At 46.0% G+C, this 15,741-nt stretch overlaps 1 protein-coding gene across 1 annotated transcript in view; it reads right to left on the reverse strand.

The window, feature by feature from the left end:
* The window catches only part of Tnn (tenascin N), a 67,074-nt gene extending 56,943 nt beyond the window's left edge, over positions 1 to 10,131 (reverse strand). Inside the window, exons 1-4 of the mRNA XM_032915025.1 lie at positions 10,046 to 10,131; positions 9,142 to 9,330; positions 2,366 to 2,807; positions 836 to 1,210 (exon numbers count right to left, since the gene is read on the reverse strand). Of these exons, the coding sequence (XP_032770916.1) occupies positions 836 to 1,210; positions 2,366 to 2,774 (784 nt within the window). The 5' untranslated portion in view covers positions 2,775 to 2,807; positions 9,142 to 9,330; positions 10,046 to 10,131. The remainder of the gene's footprint in view (positions 1 to 835; positions 1,211 to 2,365; positions 2,808 to 9,141; positions 9,331 to 10,045) is intronic.
* Between the last annotated feature and the right edge of the window lie 5,610 nt (positions 10,132 to 15,741).

The following is a 15,741-nucleotide window of genomic DNA, read 5'->3' on the forward strand; positions in this document are numbered from 1 at the left end:
AAGAGGAGCAGGAGGTGGGAGTGGAGAGGGTGAGACTTGGTAGCCAAATGAATATTCTCTAGCACCTACTATGCCCTTAACGCTATGGTGGTGGGCCTGCAGGATACAGATCAAGTATCACACCGTTCCTGACACTGCTCCCCTGGAAGTTACTGTCTGCTTACCCTAATACCGAACATGTGCATTCTATCAGAATCAGAACCACCACCACCACAGGTACCAGCACCAGCACCAACACCACCACCACCACCACCACCACCACCACCACCACCACCACCACCACCACCACCACCAGAAGTAGCCCCTAGAGAATCTTACAAGCGCATATTCTCAGAACCCTCCCAGGAACCTCTAGGTGCCAAGCTCTGGCAGTAGGCCCAGGGCTTTATTCTTTTATGTTTTTTGTTTAATTTTTGTGGAAATTTCATACAAGGATACAGTGTATCATATCTACCCCTCACTTCCTCCCCTCAACACATTCTTTCTCAGCTTCTTGTACTTCCCTCCCTCTTCCCTTCCCCCTTCCCACCTTCCCTTTCTTTCCTTTTCTTAGTGCCTCCTGTTTGCACTTGGGTGTGCGGTCTGCCCACTGAAGTGTGGGCAACCTACCAGAAGCCACACCCAGCAGCCATCAATTGTACAGTTCCTCAAGTAGGGGTGGGTGAGACCTATGGTCTCCTTCCCCACCAGCCAGACCTATTCTTAGGTCCTCCAATTAGATCATTATTTAGGTTAAAGGGCAAGGCGCCTGAGTAAAACACCGTGTAGTAGAGTTAGTGCAACTAAGATAGCAGATGGTAGAAAGGTGGCCCTCAAAGTGTATCTTGGCTCTCACCCTGGGAACAGTCGGGGCCAGTAAAGCCCATCTCGCAGTAACACTCGCCAGTGTCACAGAAGCCGTTGCCACTACAGTCGCCAGGACAGCGCTGCTCGCTGCAGTCCTCAGCTGTGAAGTCCTTGTGGCACTGGCAGACACCCCGCACGCACACGCCATGCCCACTGCAGTCCTGGGGACAGGCGGCGTAGGCGCAGTCGACCCCCACATAGGGTTGGTCACACACGCATTGCCCATCCACGCAGCGCCCGTGGCCGCTGCAAGCCCCAGGACAGGTGGGCTGCTCACAGTCAGCGCCCTCCCAGCCCTGGTCACAGTGGCAGCTGCAGGTCTCAGCGAAGAAGGTCCCATGCCCACTGCAGTGACGGCTCAGATCTGCCAGGAAAAGAAGACTTGGGTGAGGAGCAGAGGTCTCCTTCCTTGGAGACTAGTCAAAGATGGCTGACATTTTCTTGATATTATGGGGTCTCTGTGAGGAAAACGTTTTCTACTTGAGCCAAATCTCAGCTTCTCTTTTGTTTGCCTAAAAGAGGGTTCCTTCCGCTGTGAATGGTGGTGACTAGCGTTTTTTCCGTAAAGGGACTTTAAACCGTCCTCATTGGTTTGGGCTCTAGCCTCAAGGGGCAGTGCTCCAGGAAGAGAGACGGGTGGGACTTTATCTTATCCTGGTGAATGTAGCTGGACCCAGCACCGCTGGTTGTGAACGGCGTCTACAGAAACTGCAGGGTTTCTGAGGCTCAGTGATGGGTGACCAAAGCATTCGGCCAGGCAGGGCTCTCTTACACAGCTAGGGGAAGGCGGAGGTCAGGCCAGCCAACGCAGTGTTTTCTGCCTCTTGGAATGCCACCTTCCTTTCCTAGGGAAGCATCCAAAGCGGTACTACTGACAAGGGGTTGGGGCGGGGGAGGGGAGTCCTCTTCACAATGGTGTGTCCCTGGTCCCTAGTTTTATACCTGGCATCTAGGGGTACGCCTAACCAAAACAATAAAAAGCACCACTCATTGTTATTTGGGCAGACATTTTCTTAAATGAAGAGCTGGGGGGGGGAGGTCGTTCTTTGTACTTTATTACTAATACAACATTTACAGTTTTCTGAATATTTACTATGGACCAGGACTCTAATATACACCTTCTCTAGTTCACAGAACTGTGCTAGCTGATAAAAACAGCCTTGTTGGACAGGAAGAAACTTAGAGAATTCCTCAACATCGAATCCGGCTTCCTTTCTGTACCTTCACTTCTCTCCTCAATAGCGATTTGGCCTGTGAGCGGAACAGCCCCTGGGATCGTTCCCATCGGGGGTCATTAATCCGGGAGACCAACCTGCTGAACCCTCCCTGCCCAGGCTTCCAGATGCCCCTCGAGCTGTATCAAAGAATAAACAGGAGGGGTATCGCCTGTACCTTGAAAAAAGCCAAGTGTGAAAGGAACAGGCATCAAGATTTCACAGCACCCATGAGGCTAGCGGAGGACCCAGCACATAGCACCCACACTAAGTGTTTGTAGACTGAATACCAAATGTAGTCTCACCGGCAGCTCCCTGGCAGCAGCGGCTGGTACTACACTGCTCCTTCAGCCCTGCCATCTCCTCCTCCAGCTTTTTCACCCGGGCTAGCAGGTCCTGGACACTGTCGGCCATCTCACAGTTCTTCTGCGGTGTCTGAAGACGGATGTTGTGCCTGAAGATAATGTTCTGCTCCTCCCCATCCTCCCCAGGAGCCAAGAGTGATGTCCCATCATCACTGAGTGACTGTGGGTCCGTCTCTACTTGAACCAGAGCAGACTTGGGCACATCAATCTTGTAGGTGTGGCTAACGGTGACCTGTTGGTCTTTGTGGCTGCAGCCAGGAGTCTCTGGGGTGGCTGGGGCTGAAGCCACCAGGAGCACAGAAGCAAGCAGGAATCCCAAGGGGAAGGCAAGCATCCCCCACAGACCCATTCTTGGAGAAAGGGATCAGACACTCCAGGAGGCCTAGATCCAGAGAAAGAACACAAAGAAATCTATGAGGGCTGGCTGAAAGGAACTGACTTTTTCTTTTTTTTAACAGATTTTAAGAATCCACACCCTGTTCAGTATCAGCAAGGACTCCTAGTCACATTCACCAAAGCCAGCCTTCCATCTCCCTAGGCCCTGGTGTTTATAGGTGCCTGAATACCAATCACATCTTTGATTGTCAGAAATAGCTGCACATAGAATGCTCCCTATGAGACAGGAACTATTCTGAGCATTCACATCCCCTAACTGGTTCAGTCACCACAACAGCTCCATTTTTAGCCCCATCACAAGTCTTAGAATTGAACTTGACCTTGCGTGTGCTAGGCCAGTGCCCTCATGCCGAACTATACTGATGTTTTTAACCTCTACTTAAAGACAGGGAAACTGAGGCACACTTGCAGGCACACAGCCAAGAGTGTTGCACTTTTCCCCTCAATGCTTAGAAGCAGGTCTCTTGCTTACTATCACTAAGTTTCTACCACTAAGCCACATACACCCCCAACCCAGGGAGAGGATATGAAGCTGAGCAATCTGACTTTCAGATCCTTGCTCGCCATCCCACCATGCTCTTGTGCACAAGTAAGGAGGGGTTGAGGAAGATGCCCTGAGTGCCACAGCCAGGAGGTGCAGAGACAGCTCAGTTCCTGCTCAATATTCCTGCGTCCGAACCCCCAGGAGAACAAGAATTTCTAAGGAGATCACCTTAACTTCAAGCCCTCTCTGTTGCCCTCTCTCACCCCTGGGGCCGAAGTGTGCTCATGTGCTTGGTCTACATCCATATGCAGTGCTGATGCAAACGCCTCCCCCATGTGCTGTCCTCATTTGATCAGATGTACTGAAGGCATGTGTCACCGCACACAACTGGCCAGAATGCCGCCAAGCTGGTGCTCTTTTGTTGTCATATCTGTACTTCTTTGTGGGACACAGTGTGGTAATTCAACACGTGTACGGGGTGTAATGATCTGATGGGGCAAGAAGCACATGCATATTCTTAAACCTTAGCTATTCAGTGTGTTGGGGATTCTGTATTCATTTAGTTGTGTTGCAAAAGAGGGGTCTTCATAGGACCCCTGTGTGCTACTTGGTCCTTACTCCACCTGTCGTTTGAGGCATGTGTTATTAGTAGCAGTGAAACTAGTCCTTTTCTTCTAAGCTCTTTTTATATTTCAGGCACTGGGACCATCTCCAGATGAAATGGAATGGGCAGGGGACATCTCTTTCTGTCGGGAATCCATTAATGAGTAGGTGGCAAACATGTAGGCGTCTACAGACCATTTGGAAGGTTGGGGAGGCCAGGATGAAGGAATTGAGTGGCAAGCAAAGAGATGGGTACCTGACTAGCCAAGGGCAATTTAATAATAGGGCCTTGGTGGAGGGGTGTCCTTTTCCCCATATTACGCTGTGCCTCAGAAAGCAACTTGGAAAAGCCAGAAGAGTTGTACAAGTTGAGAGAAGAGAAAGGACAACATCCAGGTACACATAAACCATGACAGACATCCACACTATGTGGATCCTGGCAACCTGAGCCAGGGGAGAAGAAAGGCTGAGCACTGGAGTACTTAGTGGTTCTGTCAAGAAAAGGATTTGAATTCATGAAAGTGATTTAATAGGAAAGCCTGGGTCTCTGCTTGAGACCTCTGTGAGAAGGTGGAATCAGGAGAGCCAGCAAAATGAGTTGGAGGGGTAGGTGCTGAATAGAAATACAGAATAGAGATTCACTCAGAAGTTTATCCCAGTGATAAAGCAACCAAACACAAATCGTCCACTTGACTCTGAAGCTGGGAGCGGAGGAGCGGCGGCCATAACAACTTGCTGCTGATTACTTGACTACCAAGTGCAAGGCCACAGGTCTGGACCTGGCGAGCAATGGAACCTTCACGTCTAGGACCTGCTGTGCCCGCTCGAGCACCTACTGTGGGGAGAGCAAAGCCCTCCGGGCAACAATAGAACCAACACAGTCAACCTCTCTGCTCACTCCTACCATCCAGCGCCACCCTCTGCATGCTCGCACCTCCTGAGCCCTAAATGGAGTGCAGATGGTTTGGGTTTTTCCTTTTCCTTTCTTTCTTTCTTTTTTTTTCCTGAAGAAGTTCCTAACAAATGAAAAAAAAAAATGGGGAACTCCTGCCATAAACCACAGCAAGGCTGTCCAAAACCCTGTCTTACATTGTTTGTTTTTGAAGCATGGAATACGAGAAGGCCCAGAAGCCCCTGCAGGAGCCCTGTGTGTTGCCTGTCCTGAATTGTAACAAGATGTCCTCGCTAATCACGGCCTCTCCGATTGCACATGTTGAGCTCAGATTTTCCTGGGCAGAGTGATTGCTCGAAAGAAGACGAGCAGGGGAAATCCTCAATCTAGCGCTGTGAAGTGTGAGCGAGAAGGGAAGCTGCTGGCTCTGGCTCCAACACGTGGCAGGGGAGAGCCTCTCCTTGCTGAACAGCGTGAGGGAGGTATGACTTCATCCTCCGAATTAATATGCATGGCACACCACAGACGGCTCTCTGTGGGGCGGGAGGGGACACACCAAATTTCACCAAGAAAACCAACAGATGATACATTTCTTGAATAAAGATGATTCTTTGTGACGTAGCTCCTGATGGAGGGGATGTGGGTGGAGGAATTCATGAGGCAAAGGGCATTTATACACAGGCAACCATGGAAACCAGGGGTCCCCCAGGAACTACTGTCTCACTGATGCTAAGCATCATCCCAGGAGGAGCACTGAGCAGTGAGGAGGACTGAGACAGTGACAGGAGTAAATGCTGCCACTGTGGCCACCACGAGAAACGCTTTGCTCGGGATTTACTTCTCAACATGACCTAGATGCATCGTCCCGTGGATCTACTGTATACTGAGGTGCACTAGCATCACAGAATTATGCTCTTTCTTATCAGTAGCTGCAGCCACTACTGTGGCTTTAATTTCTAGCCAAAATGGATAACTTAAAAATCCAAGTCTGTTCCCAGCCCAGAATGCCTATCAGCTCGTGGTTGGCAATGGTTAGGATGACACAAGTCCCTCCTGTTTTCTTAGCCACATACCATAGCTTTGGCCAAGTAGTTTGTGAGTTACATAATAAGGGACAATAGATTGGTGTGTGATTATCATATGGTAGGTACTGGGCCAAACAATTAAAAACCATTAGCTTGTTAATCCTCAAAATGATGACTGTCGACCAACAATATTGTTGATCATAAGTACTCAAAATGTTAAATAATTTGGTCAGAGCATTCAACTAGTTAAGCAGCAGAGCTGGGATCACACACCAGGTCCATTCCACTCCTCACCTCTGGATTCTCCATCTTTCTGCAGTATAAAGTGCAGATGTGGAAAGAAAAACACCAAATATCCTCTCTCCTGCTATATTTCCTTCAAGAGAGAGGCTCTGAAAGGAAAGGAAAGCCAAGGCATACCAGGTATTCAACAAAACATTAATAAATCAGGAACGGAAGCCTGGACTTGCTTGGCCTTTGGCCAGGGCAAACTGATACTTGGAAAGATGAATTGTGTTTTCCTCACAGGGAGCTAAGGTCCTACCACTTCCTACCACGAGGCAGGAAACAGCAGAGAATATCAAGACCTCTACCCATTAGGGCATAGTAAGAGAGAATGTTTCTCAGTTCCCAAGGACTTCTCATTAGGCCTGTATGGCCTTTGTGTCACCTCATTCTCTTCAAAGAGAGACACACACTGACTCAGGAAAAAAATACTACTTACATCAAATAGAGTAGTTGCCAGCTTCTAGCCACTGGCTAAGAGCTTTGTACTTAAATTCAGACCTTTCCCTGTTCCTTCATGACCTCATCCTGCCTAACGGTTAACCACAAGCAAATGAGTGTACTGCTTTGGATCTTAGAAAAGCTGTATTACAGTGGATTTCCAATAGTCACTAAGAAGATATTCTCTCCCCCAAATAATAGGGTAGACCTTATTGAACAATGAAGAAAAATGAAGGAGTAGGTGGCTAAGGGTGTCCTGATGTCATAAATGTCATTGGCAACCTTCACTCCTTCCTGTACTCTTCTTGAACAGTTTGCCAGCGGTCTTTAGCCTGACCCCTGAGTGGTTCTGAGTAACTTGACTAGAGCACTTGGTCTAGAAAATGAGTTCTCAGAGAGCTGAACAACTCGTGGGGCATAACCCATCCTGGATGTGAGACCTCAGACCACCAACGCTCCCATTTCCCATTCTTCAGTTTGCAAGAGAATCTAGTATGTGAGGCAGCCCGGATTCTGCTAGGTCAGCCTCCAGTTAAGCCCAATGCATACAAACATCCTCCGCTTTGACTCTGGACAGGCATTCCATACAGGATGAGAGACAGGTCAAGGATGAAGATGTGACTCTATACAACAGCACATTCCAGGCTGTGTGCTCCCGTGCTCATCTAATGAGTCCCCAGGAAGAGTTTGTAAGAGTTCTCACACCTTATGCAACAACCCCTCTGTCTACATATGTTGCCTACCCACCAAAAAAGACAATGAATGAAGCACCCAGTTCAGCCCTGGAGCTCAACCACTTTTTCAGGAGCGTCGACAGGCTCATTCTCTTTTATCGACTAAATCTTAATCTGCCTTTTGCAAAGGGTCCAGTGAATGATGACAGTAGTAGCTACCATTTTCTAAACGCTCCTTATAAACCAGTCTCTATGTCAAGAGCTTTAAAAGACGTCTGTGAACAATAGGCAAAAACGATCATTTATCCCCGTGGGAATGAATTAATTTCTCACAGAAAGGTTTTTTGTTAGCCTCCATGGACCAGGCTCATCCACAATGGGAAGATAAAATAGACATGAAATCTAAATTTGGGGACCTTCTTTTACCAACCAAGTCCCCAAAGCGATTAAGTGTTAGCTGATCTACAACTATTCCTATTCTCCATAGCCATGATGGGCAACTTGCTTCGGGTGAATTCAAGTGAGGAGAGATTCACAATGAAAAGTTACAATTCCTTTCTTTAGTTTAATGTGGTTTTCCACACACTGAAACAACTTTCGAGTTCCAGCCTTCTGTCAAGCCGTAGAGCCAATGCTAATTTCCAGGAATTTGCACTGTTCTGCCCACATTGGCTATGCTTACATTTAGATAGCAGCTGGTTGGCATCTGCGTGAGTCGTCTGTGGTGGATCCAGGCCGAGCTGCTGACCATCAGGAACCAGACCTACTATCACAACAGCATCGGCTTGCAGACTGGTGGTTCTGAATGCTCCAAGAGAACCTAAACATGACCTAATGTCTGCAGCCAGATCCTATGGGAGCCAGGGCTCTGGAAGGGGCAGAGTTTCCATGGGCCTGGGTATAATTTCCTCAGGCATCATCACAGAAAGGAGCTGGTCTACCCTACACGTCAAACCACACCACGGCACCAGAATGAAAGCCAGAAGCCACAAGATGGGATGGAAATCATCTGCCCTAGTTTCCTTGCTTTGGGAATCAACGTGCATGGAGACATTAAAAGAATTCAGAATAGCATAAAAGTGAAGCCCCCTTTTCTCCTTTGTTTCTGAGGGAACGGTCCCTGGTGTTGATGCTGGCTACCTCCTCTTAACACCGTCACCCTGAGTCTGCAACAGGGCAGAGCCGTGGCTCACCTGCGCAGATGTGGATAATCCATTATGTTTATGTTGAAGTTATGATTCTGTCAATGCTTACATAAGCTAATCTGGTCCTAAGGGATGAAACCCTGTCTCCCTCCTCCCTCTTCACCCAGCCCTCTCCCACCCTACAAAATTATAAATAGTCATATCTTCAAAAACCAGTCTCCCACATCACTCTTGAAGTGATTGAAAATGAGAAGTGGGGGGAAAGAAAGTCTCCTCTCACACGTAACGATTAATATACATACAATCCAATGAACCCCTCCGGCGAGTCTGCAAGCATCATCTTCAAAAAAAAAAAAATCTCAAAGACAGAAAGGTTAGATATAGTTTACTAAACACCTCCAAAATGAAAGCTTTGTTTTAAGAGAACAACTAGCTATAACACATAAGAAATTACACCGAGAGAAGAGGTCTTTGTAAGAAGGAGCACAAAAGGAATTAAAGAAAGCACTTCCTCTAAAAGGCACTGCTTCATGTAGAACCTGGTGCCCTGCACACTGTGCTTGGCAGGTAAGGGGATGGTGCCTCCTGGCTTGGGAAGGGCAGAGTCTAAGACCAGATGAGGACATGGTTCACAGGTCCTGGGAGACAGTTTGAACTTCATCTGTATTACCTTGCCTGGATTTCCAACAGTGCACTTCAGCCTACAATCTTCCCCACAGTGGCCATCTCCCTCCCAATCAGTGATAAAGCCTTAGGAGCTGGCACTCTTACCTGGGAGGCTGTCGAGAACCACTCCCAACCCTCCTGCCTCCGGTGAGCTGGTCCTGGTACTGTAGACTTCAATGCTGGTCTGTCCCTCACTTTCTTCTCCCTCTTCTTCCCTCCCTGGGTTTAAATCAAGGCTATGGCAGAGGAGGAGCCAATCAATGGGACTCCGGGATTTTCCTCCCTTCCTGGACTCTGTTGAAGATTGAGCAACTCATTCTCTCATTCTAACTAGGAGAAGGAAAAAAATATACATTCCCCTTTCCTTCTTACTTTGATTACACAGCAGCTAAAAATACCAGGGGCTGTTTCCATTTAAGTAAATGCAGGACAAGGAAATTAAAACGTTTGCGTGTCTCCTGGCCAGGAGCTGAGTCTAGGGTTTGAAAGTATATTTATTAAGTCTCTTTTCCGTGTTTCAGACATTCTAGAACTTGCTGCCTATTGCTCTTAAAATAAGAAAGAAGTCAGCAGGGGCTCCCAGGGGAAGTCCTGCTTTTACCCACCCCCTACCTCTTTCTCCATCACCTCCCACCTGTGAGAAGCAGGGCTCTGAAGAGGGCTGAGGACACGAAGAACAACCTGGTGCTATGGGGCCCACTCTGCCATACAGCTCTCCAGTGCCTCCCACACACTGGCTACACAGGAACTCTAACCAGGGAAGGCGAGCGCTGAGCGCCCTTCTGAGCCACAGTTTTCTCTTGCCATCAGACACTCGGAATTCCATCCTTCCCATGGTGCTCCAGTAGGTCACAGGCTAACCTGCTTCATCCTCCCTGCCAGATCTCTCCTGCCCTGCCCAAGGACCCACAACACAACGGAGAACCCAGGCTTTTCAGTGTTTGACTCTGCCATCACAGATTGCTGGAGGGAGAGGAGGATGAGGACAAAGGAAGGTTCACAAAGTTACCTTCAGTTTTGTAAGTGAACTGGGCCCATTCCGCTCATCCGTCAGGGCTCTATACTAAAACCAGGAGTGTTTCAAAAGAGAAAGGGCTGATGCAAAAGTCAGTCCTGATGCTTAATCTGAACGGGGTGTAGAAGCACCTTGGAGATGAACTGCTGCGTGTATCTGTGAGAATATTTCCAGAGAGGCTTAACCGAAAAGGAAAGACCCATCCTGAATGTGAGCGGATCCGTCCCATGGCCTTGGGTCCCAGATCGAATGAGCAACAGGAGCATTTGTCTTTCTGTTTCCTGATCACAGATCGCACCTGACCAGGCTTCACACGCTCCTGCCGCCATGTCTCTCCTGCCATGCTGGGCTGTACTGCTGTGAGCCGAAACAAACCCATCCTCAGTTCCATTTCTCAGGCATTTTGTCATAGCAACGAGAAAATAATGCAACACTTAAGGATGAAGATGAGAAGGGAAGCCTCAATCCTACCGAATCCCTCAAATGGGATTCAGCGCCAGTGAGGAGGTAAAGAAGCTGGGTAGTCAAGAGACGTGGGCAAGGTGGTTGGTTCGAGGTCAGGAAAAGTGAGGTAGTCAGGGGTCAACAAATGCATAACCAAACATCCTTGCTCTTCTCAGACACATGTTCAGAAAAATGATGTTTATAGCTAGAGCAAAAAGCAGACATCAAAAAGGGTCTTATACTTTTGCACACCACCGGGAGGGACCACTAGTTTCTACTGATCTGAGCTAGCAAAAAGTGACCTCCAAAATCTAAAAAAAAAAAAAAAAAAAAACAAAAACAAAAAACAAAAAACATAGGCAAGTTTTTCCTTTTGACTCACACAGCACAGGTCAAGCTGCTGGATATTAATAATATATCCTTTAGCTACATGATCTCTAAAATTGGTCATAAAAGTGTGTAGCTAGACGTGAGTGGAGTGTGTTAAGTCTATAGGGGTCACTCGGGATTCCCCCTGGGTTTCAGTTTAGAGGTGAGCCCAGGGCCAGAGTCTGAAGCTTGTGTCTACAACTGGCAGATGATGTCTGACTTAACCTCATCATGCCTTAGTTTGCTCTGAAATAGTAACACTGAACGCATTGTGTAGATTGAACAAAATGAAACACAGTAGTCCAAAGGACAAGAGGAGGATCCCTCCCCTATCAGCTGCTGTTGTTACTGTGATTATCCACTTTGATTCTTGTCTAAATACTCTTTGAGGGTCTCTGTCTCAGTCCAGATGTTCCCTACTCCTCTGTACTGACAACTACACCAGTTCTCTTATCTGGCCCAAGAATTAGAACCAGATATTCGCAAAAATGACCAGTGTGGTGAAATTGCAAATAGCCAGGAAGCTCTCCAAACATCTTTCTTCCCCCTTGGATCTTCTTTTCTGCTTCTTAGATTTGAAAATGAACTTCAGGAGATTCTCCCGGTACCCCGTAAGGTGTTCCCGTTCCTAATTTCTGTTTGCTAGTCCTCCCCTCATGAGCAGTCCTACTCTTTGCAATATTCTACTTTCTACACCTTCGGTAGATGTGAGCGAATCAGTGAGGGGAGCTCCTTGGTGCCCTCACTGCAACAGCCTAACAAGACAGAGGGCTCACGGGAACAACAGCAAAGAAGGCTACTTAGATAGGGAGAACAGTGCTACCATCTCTAGAACCATCGCTCAGCCATGGCGACAGGGGCAAGCACAGCAGCGGTGGAGGGCACAGTCATCGCTTGCACAAATGGGACTACTTTATCTTATAGTCATTTTGGACTTAAAGAAAAATGTCAAAATAGTATAAAGAATTCTGACCCACCACATTCCTCTAAAGCTTTTGAGACTAAGTTACAGGTGTGGTTTGCCCTCTTAGCTTCTTCATTGTAAGTAGTTTCAGTGCATAATAGTTTCCCTGAGCTCAAACACACTCCCCGATAACGTCCTCAGATGGACAGAAATAAGGAATTGATACTGGTTATCTGCCATATACATTGCATTCAAACCAGAACATTCTCTCTAATGTTCTTTATATTTTTTAAAGTGTTTTTGTTTTGGTTTGGTTTTTTAGTTGGTTGGTTGGATTTTTTGTTTGCTTGTTTTGTTTTGTAGGGTGTTTTTTGGGGTGGGGGTTGGGTTTGGTTTTTGGATTGGGGGTTTTGGATTTTTTTTGTTGTTGTTGTTCTAGGATCCAATCCAGGATAATTCACGGCATTCATCCTTCTGCAACCTAGAGTAGTTATTCTTTTTCTGTCTTTGTCTATTACAGCTTTGGTTGCTGTAATAGTGGCGCTATGAGAGTGGAGGTCAGTTACTCTGCAGAACATTCTCAGTTTACTTTTATCTAATGTTTCTTCATGCCTAGATTTAGGCTATTGTTTCAGCGGTATTCTGGGAGTTCTCACATGTCATATCAGAGAGCACTAATATCAAGCTACCCTGCTTTTGGCAGTGTCACCTTGGGTCACTTACTTCAGGTGGTCTCCACCAAGCTTCACCAAGGTGAATGTTTGTCCCTTTGTAATTATATATTTTGAAACCTTTAAATAACCTATGTCTTATACTTTCACACAGAGCTTTTGCTAATGATTGCTGATTCCCACCTGAAGCAGTTGTCATGTTGACAGTTGATGCAGATCCCTCTGACTGAGTTTATTAGGTGGGATGATGTCATCAGAACAACCTTTAATATGATTGATCATGGTGGTGTACACCTTTAATCCCAGCACTCAGGAGGCAGAGGCAGGCAGATCTCTGTGAGTTCAAGGCCAGCCTGGTCTACAGAGCAAATTCCAGAACAAAAGCCAAGATTACACTGAGAAACCATGTCTTGAAAAAAAAAACAACAAACAAACATAAAAAGTCAAATTACTTTTAGATCAAGAATGTCCATTCAGTATTAGATTACTTATATTTTATGTAAGTTTCTCTCCATTGTCCCATACTTTGTTTTCTACACGCTCTAATACTTTTCAACTGCTTCGAGGAACAGAAATAAACCAAAGACAGGAACTGGGTTATATCATGGTCAGCACTGCCTAAGGGGCAGGAGATGACAAAGTGATTAAGACACTGACAGAGTTCAGAGTCCATTTGCCTGCCCAGGACAGAAGTCACAGAAGTTGGTGACAGAGGTAAGGACAGAGGATTCTTTGATTTCTCAAAGGCTGCAAGACAGAGGTTGGGGCTGATTTTATTTAACCCTGATTGCCCTTTACATTGTAGGATTCATCCTCAGAACGAATCCATTTATACACCTTCTGTGCCCACAGGCTCTTAAATGAGTCTGTCCATACAGAGGTTTCTTCACTTCAGTATGAGTCCTAGAGAAAGAAGTACCTGTTTTCCTTCACTACTTTAGCATTTATTTAAAGTATTATTAAGTTACCTATGATCCCATTTTGTCAGATTTGTTCCTCAAGATACCCAAAGACAAAGCAAATTACTCAAACAAGCTTAACCAAAGCCATGGTGGTAGACACTATTAGCTGATTTTCCCAACAGCCTTGTTTCTCCTATTACCCGAGAGAATCTCATTTTAAAAAAGAAAAGAAAAAGTCTGGAATTTTCACTATATAGCCCAGGCAAGCCTTGATCTTGTGGCAATCCTACTCCCTCAGTCTCCCAAAACATTGGGATTATAGGAAAGAACTAGCACTCCTACCTAAAAACCCTAACTATATCTCAGGATCTACTTGTGTCCTCTTAATCTGCTACAGAGAAATCTGGGCCCATTCTCCAGGAAATGGGTTTTGTCTTTTGCTGCTGGTGGTGGTCCTGCTCCTCCTCCTCACCAACCTCATGTTCCTTCTTTTTCTCCTCCTCCTTCTGCTCCCCTTCTTCTTCTCCTGCTCCTATCTCTGCTCCTTCTTCTGCCCTCCCTTTCTCCTCCTCTTTCTCCTCTTCTCCTTCTGCTTCCCCTCTTTTTCCCCTTCCCTTTCTTCTTCTCCTTTTTCTTGAGACATTTATTTTGGCTCACAAATTTAAATGCTTCAGTCCATAATAGCAAGGCATGGCAGAGTTTGGGCTGTTGGGAGCATATGGCTTGGACTCTTATATATTGTCAGACCCAAAGCATAGACAGAACAGGAAGCTGGTCTGTGCTATAAAATTCCAAGGCCTTCACCTGGAGGATCCATTCCTCAAGGTTCCATATCTTCCCAATTCAGTACCAGCACCTATGACCCAGTGGTTAAGCATATAAGTCTATGAGATACATTTTGTATTCAAACCATCTCTGGCCTTTATACACTTAGAGTCATCTCATAATACAAAATGCATTCAGTCTGATTCCAAAAGTTCCCATAGTCTTACCATTTTCAACATTGCTAAATGTCCAAAGTTTCTTCTAAGACTAAAGGCAATATTTTTACCTACAAGCCTCTGTAAAAACAAAATAATAGTAATAGTAATAATAAAAGGAGAAAGAGAAGGAGGAGGAAGAGGAGGAGGAAGAGGAAAAAGAAGAAGAAGAAGAAGAAGAAGAAGAAGAAGAAGAAGAAGAAGAAGAAGAAGAAGAAGAAGAAGAAGAAGAAGAAGAATTTACATGGTTCCAACTTACAGTGGTTCAGAGTAAACATTGCCATCCCAAAAGATAGTAACAGAAAAATAATGAGGAAAGATCAGGTCAAAACACAGAAGGCCAACACCACCATACCCACCAACTCCATATCCAGGATCTGGTACTTATGGTGACATCAAGTGTGCCTATTCTCTCCAATCTGTTTCTTCACTTGGTGCTTCCGGTTTTCCTTGTGAGTACCCGTATTTATAGCATCATCAATATTCTGAGGTCTTCAATACAATGTAGACTTTGTCTTCAAAACATCACATATGGCCTTACTCGGGGGTTCCATTTGAGGACTCTAATCCTGAGCCATACTGCCTACTCTAGGCAGTTTTTTGAAACCTTGGTGCAAGCCTCTGAGACCCCATAACACCTCCATTTTTACATGCCTGTAAAACCAACCCTGCATGAATGACTCCAGGTTATATAGCCACCTTGGACCAAGGTACTTTGTATGCCTTTGAGACAGAACCTGGGATAATATCTCCCTGTATAATTATATTCCAGCATGGCACCTCGAAGGCTCTATCTTTTCAGACATCCTTCCTTCAAATGAGTTTGCATCAGGATAACTCTAAACCCTTTCAATGGGTGAAATCTTGCCTTCAAGGCACCTTTTTTATTTTCCCAGGGCAAAGTCCAAAGTTTCTCCTTCCTGGCACGAATCTCTTCAACAATTATAGACACTTGTCCAAATAAATGCTAGTCACAACTTAAACTGAGTTTGGACTCTTTTCCTTGCTAAGCTGCATATTTTGCATACTTTTCTGTCGCATTTTCTCTTCTTTCTCCATCTCACTGTAAATTATGGCAAACAGAGCAAGCAACAACCGCTCCGTGGCCTGGGTGTTAGATTGTCTTAAAGTTCCTCTCACCAAACAACTTAGTCCATTAGCTTTTAATTTAGCCTCCAGCATGTGTTCAGAACACAAAGCATAGCCAAATTCTTTGCCAACTATAACACAAATGGTCTACAGTACAGTTCCCAATGAGTTCTTGCTATTCCCTGAAACCACGTGAACACAGTCTTTAGTATTTGCATTTCTATTGGCATTCTGGTCTTTCAGACTTCCGTGATTGGCTCCATTGAGTTCAGCTTATTGCATCCCAGAATTTCTCAAGCCCACAGCTCCAAACTCTTTTTAACATTCCTTT

The sequence above is a fragment of the Rattus rattus genome, chromosome 10, assembly GCF_011064425.1.
Source record: "Rattus rattus isolate New Zealand chromosome 10, Rrattus_CSIRO_v1, whole genome shotgun sequence".
In the NCBI taxonomy this organism is placed as follows: Eukaryota; Metazoa; Chordata; class Mammalia; order Rodentia; family Muridae; genus Rattus; species Rattus rattus.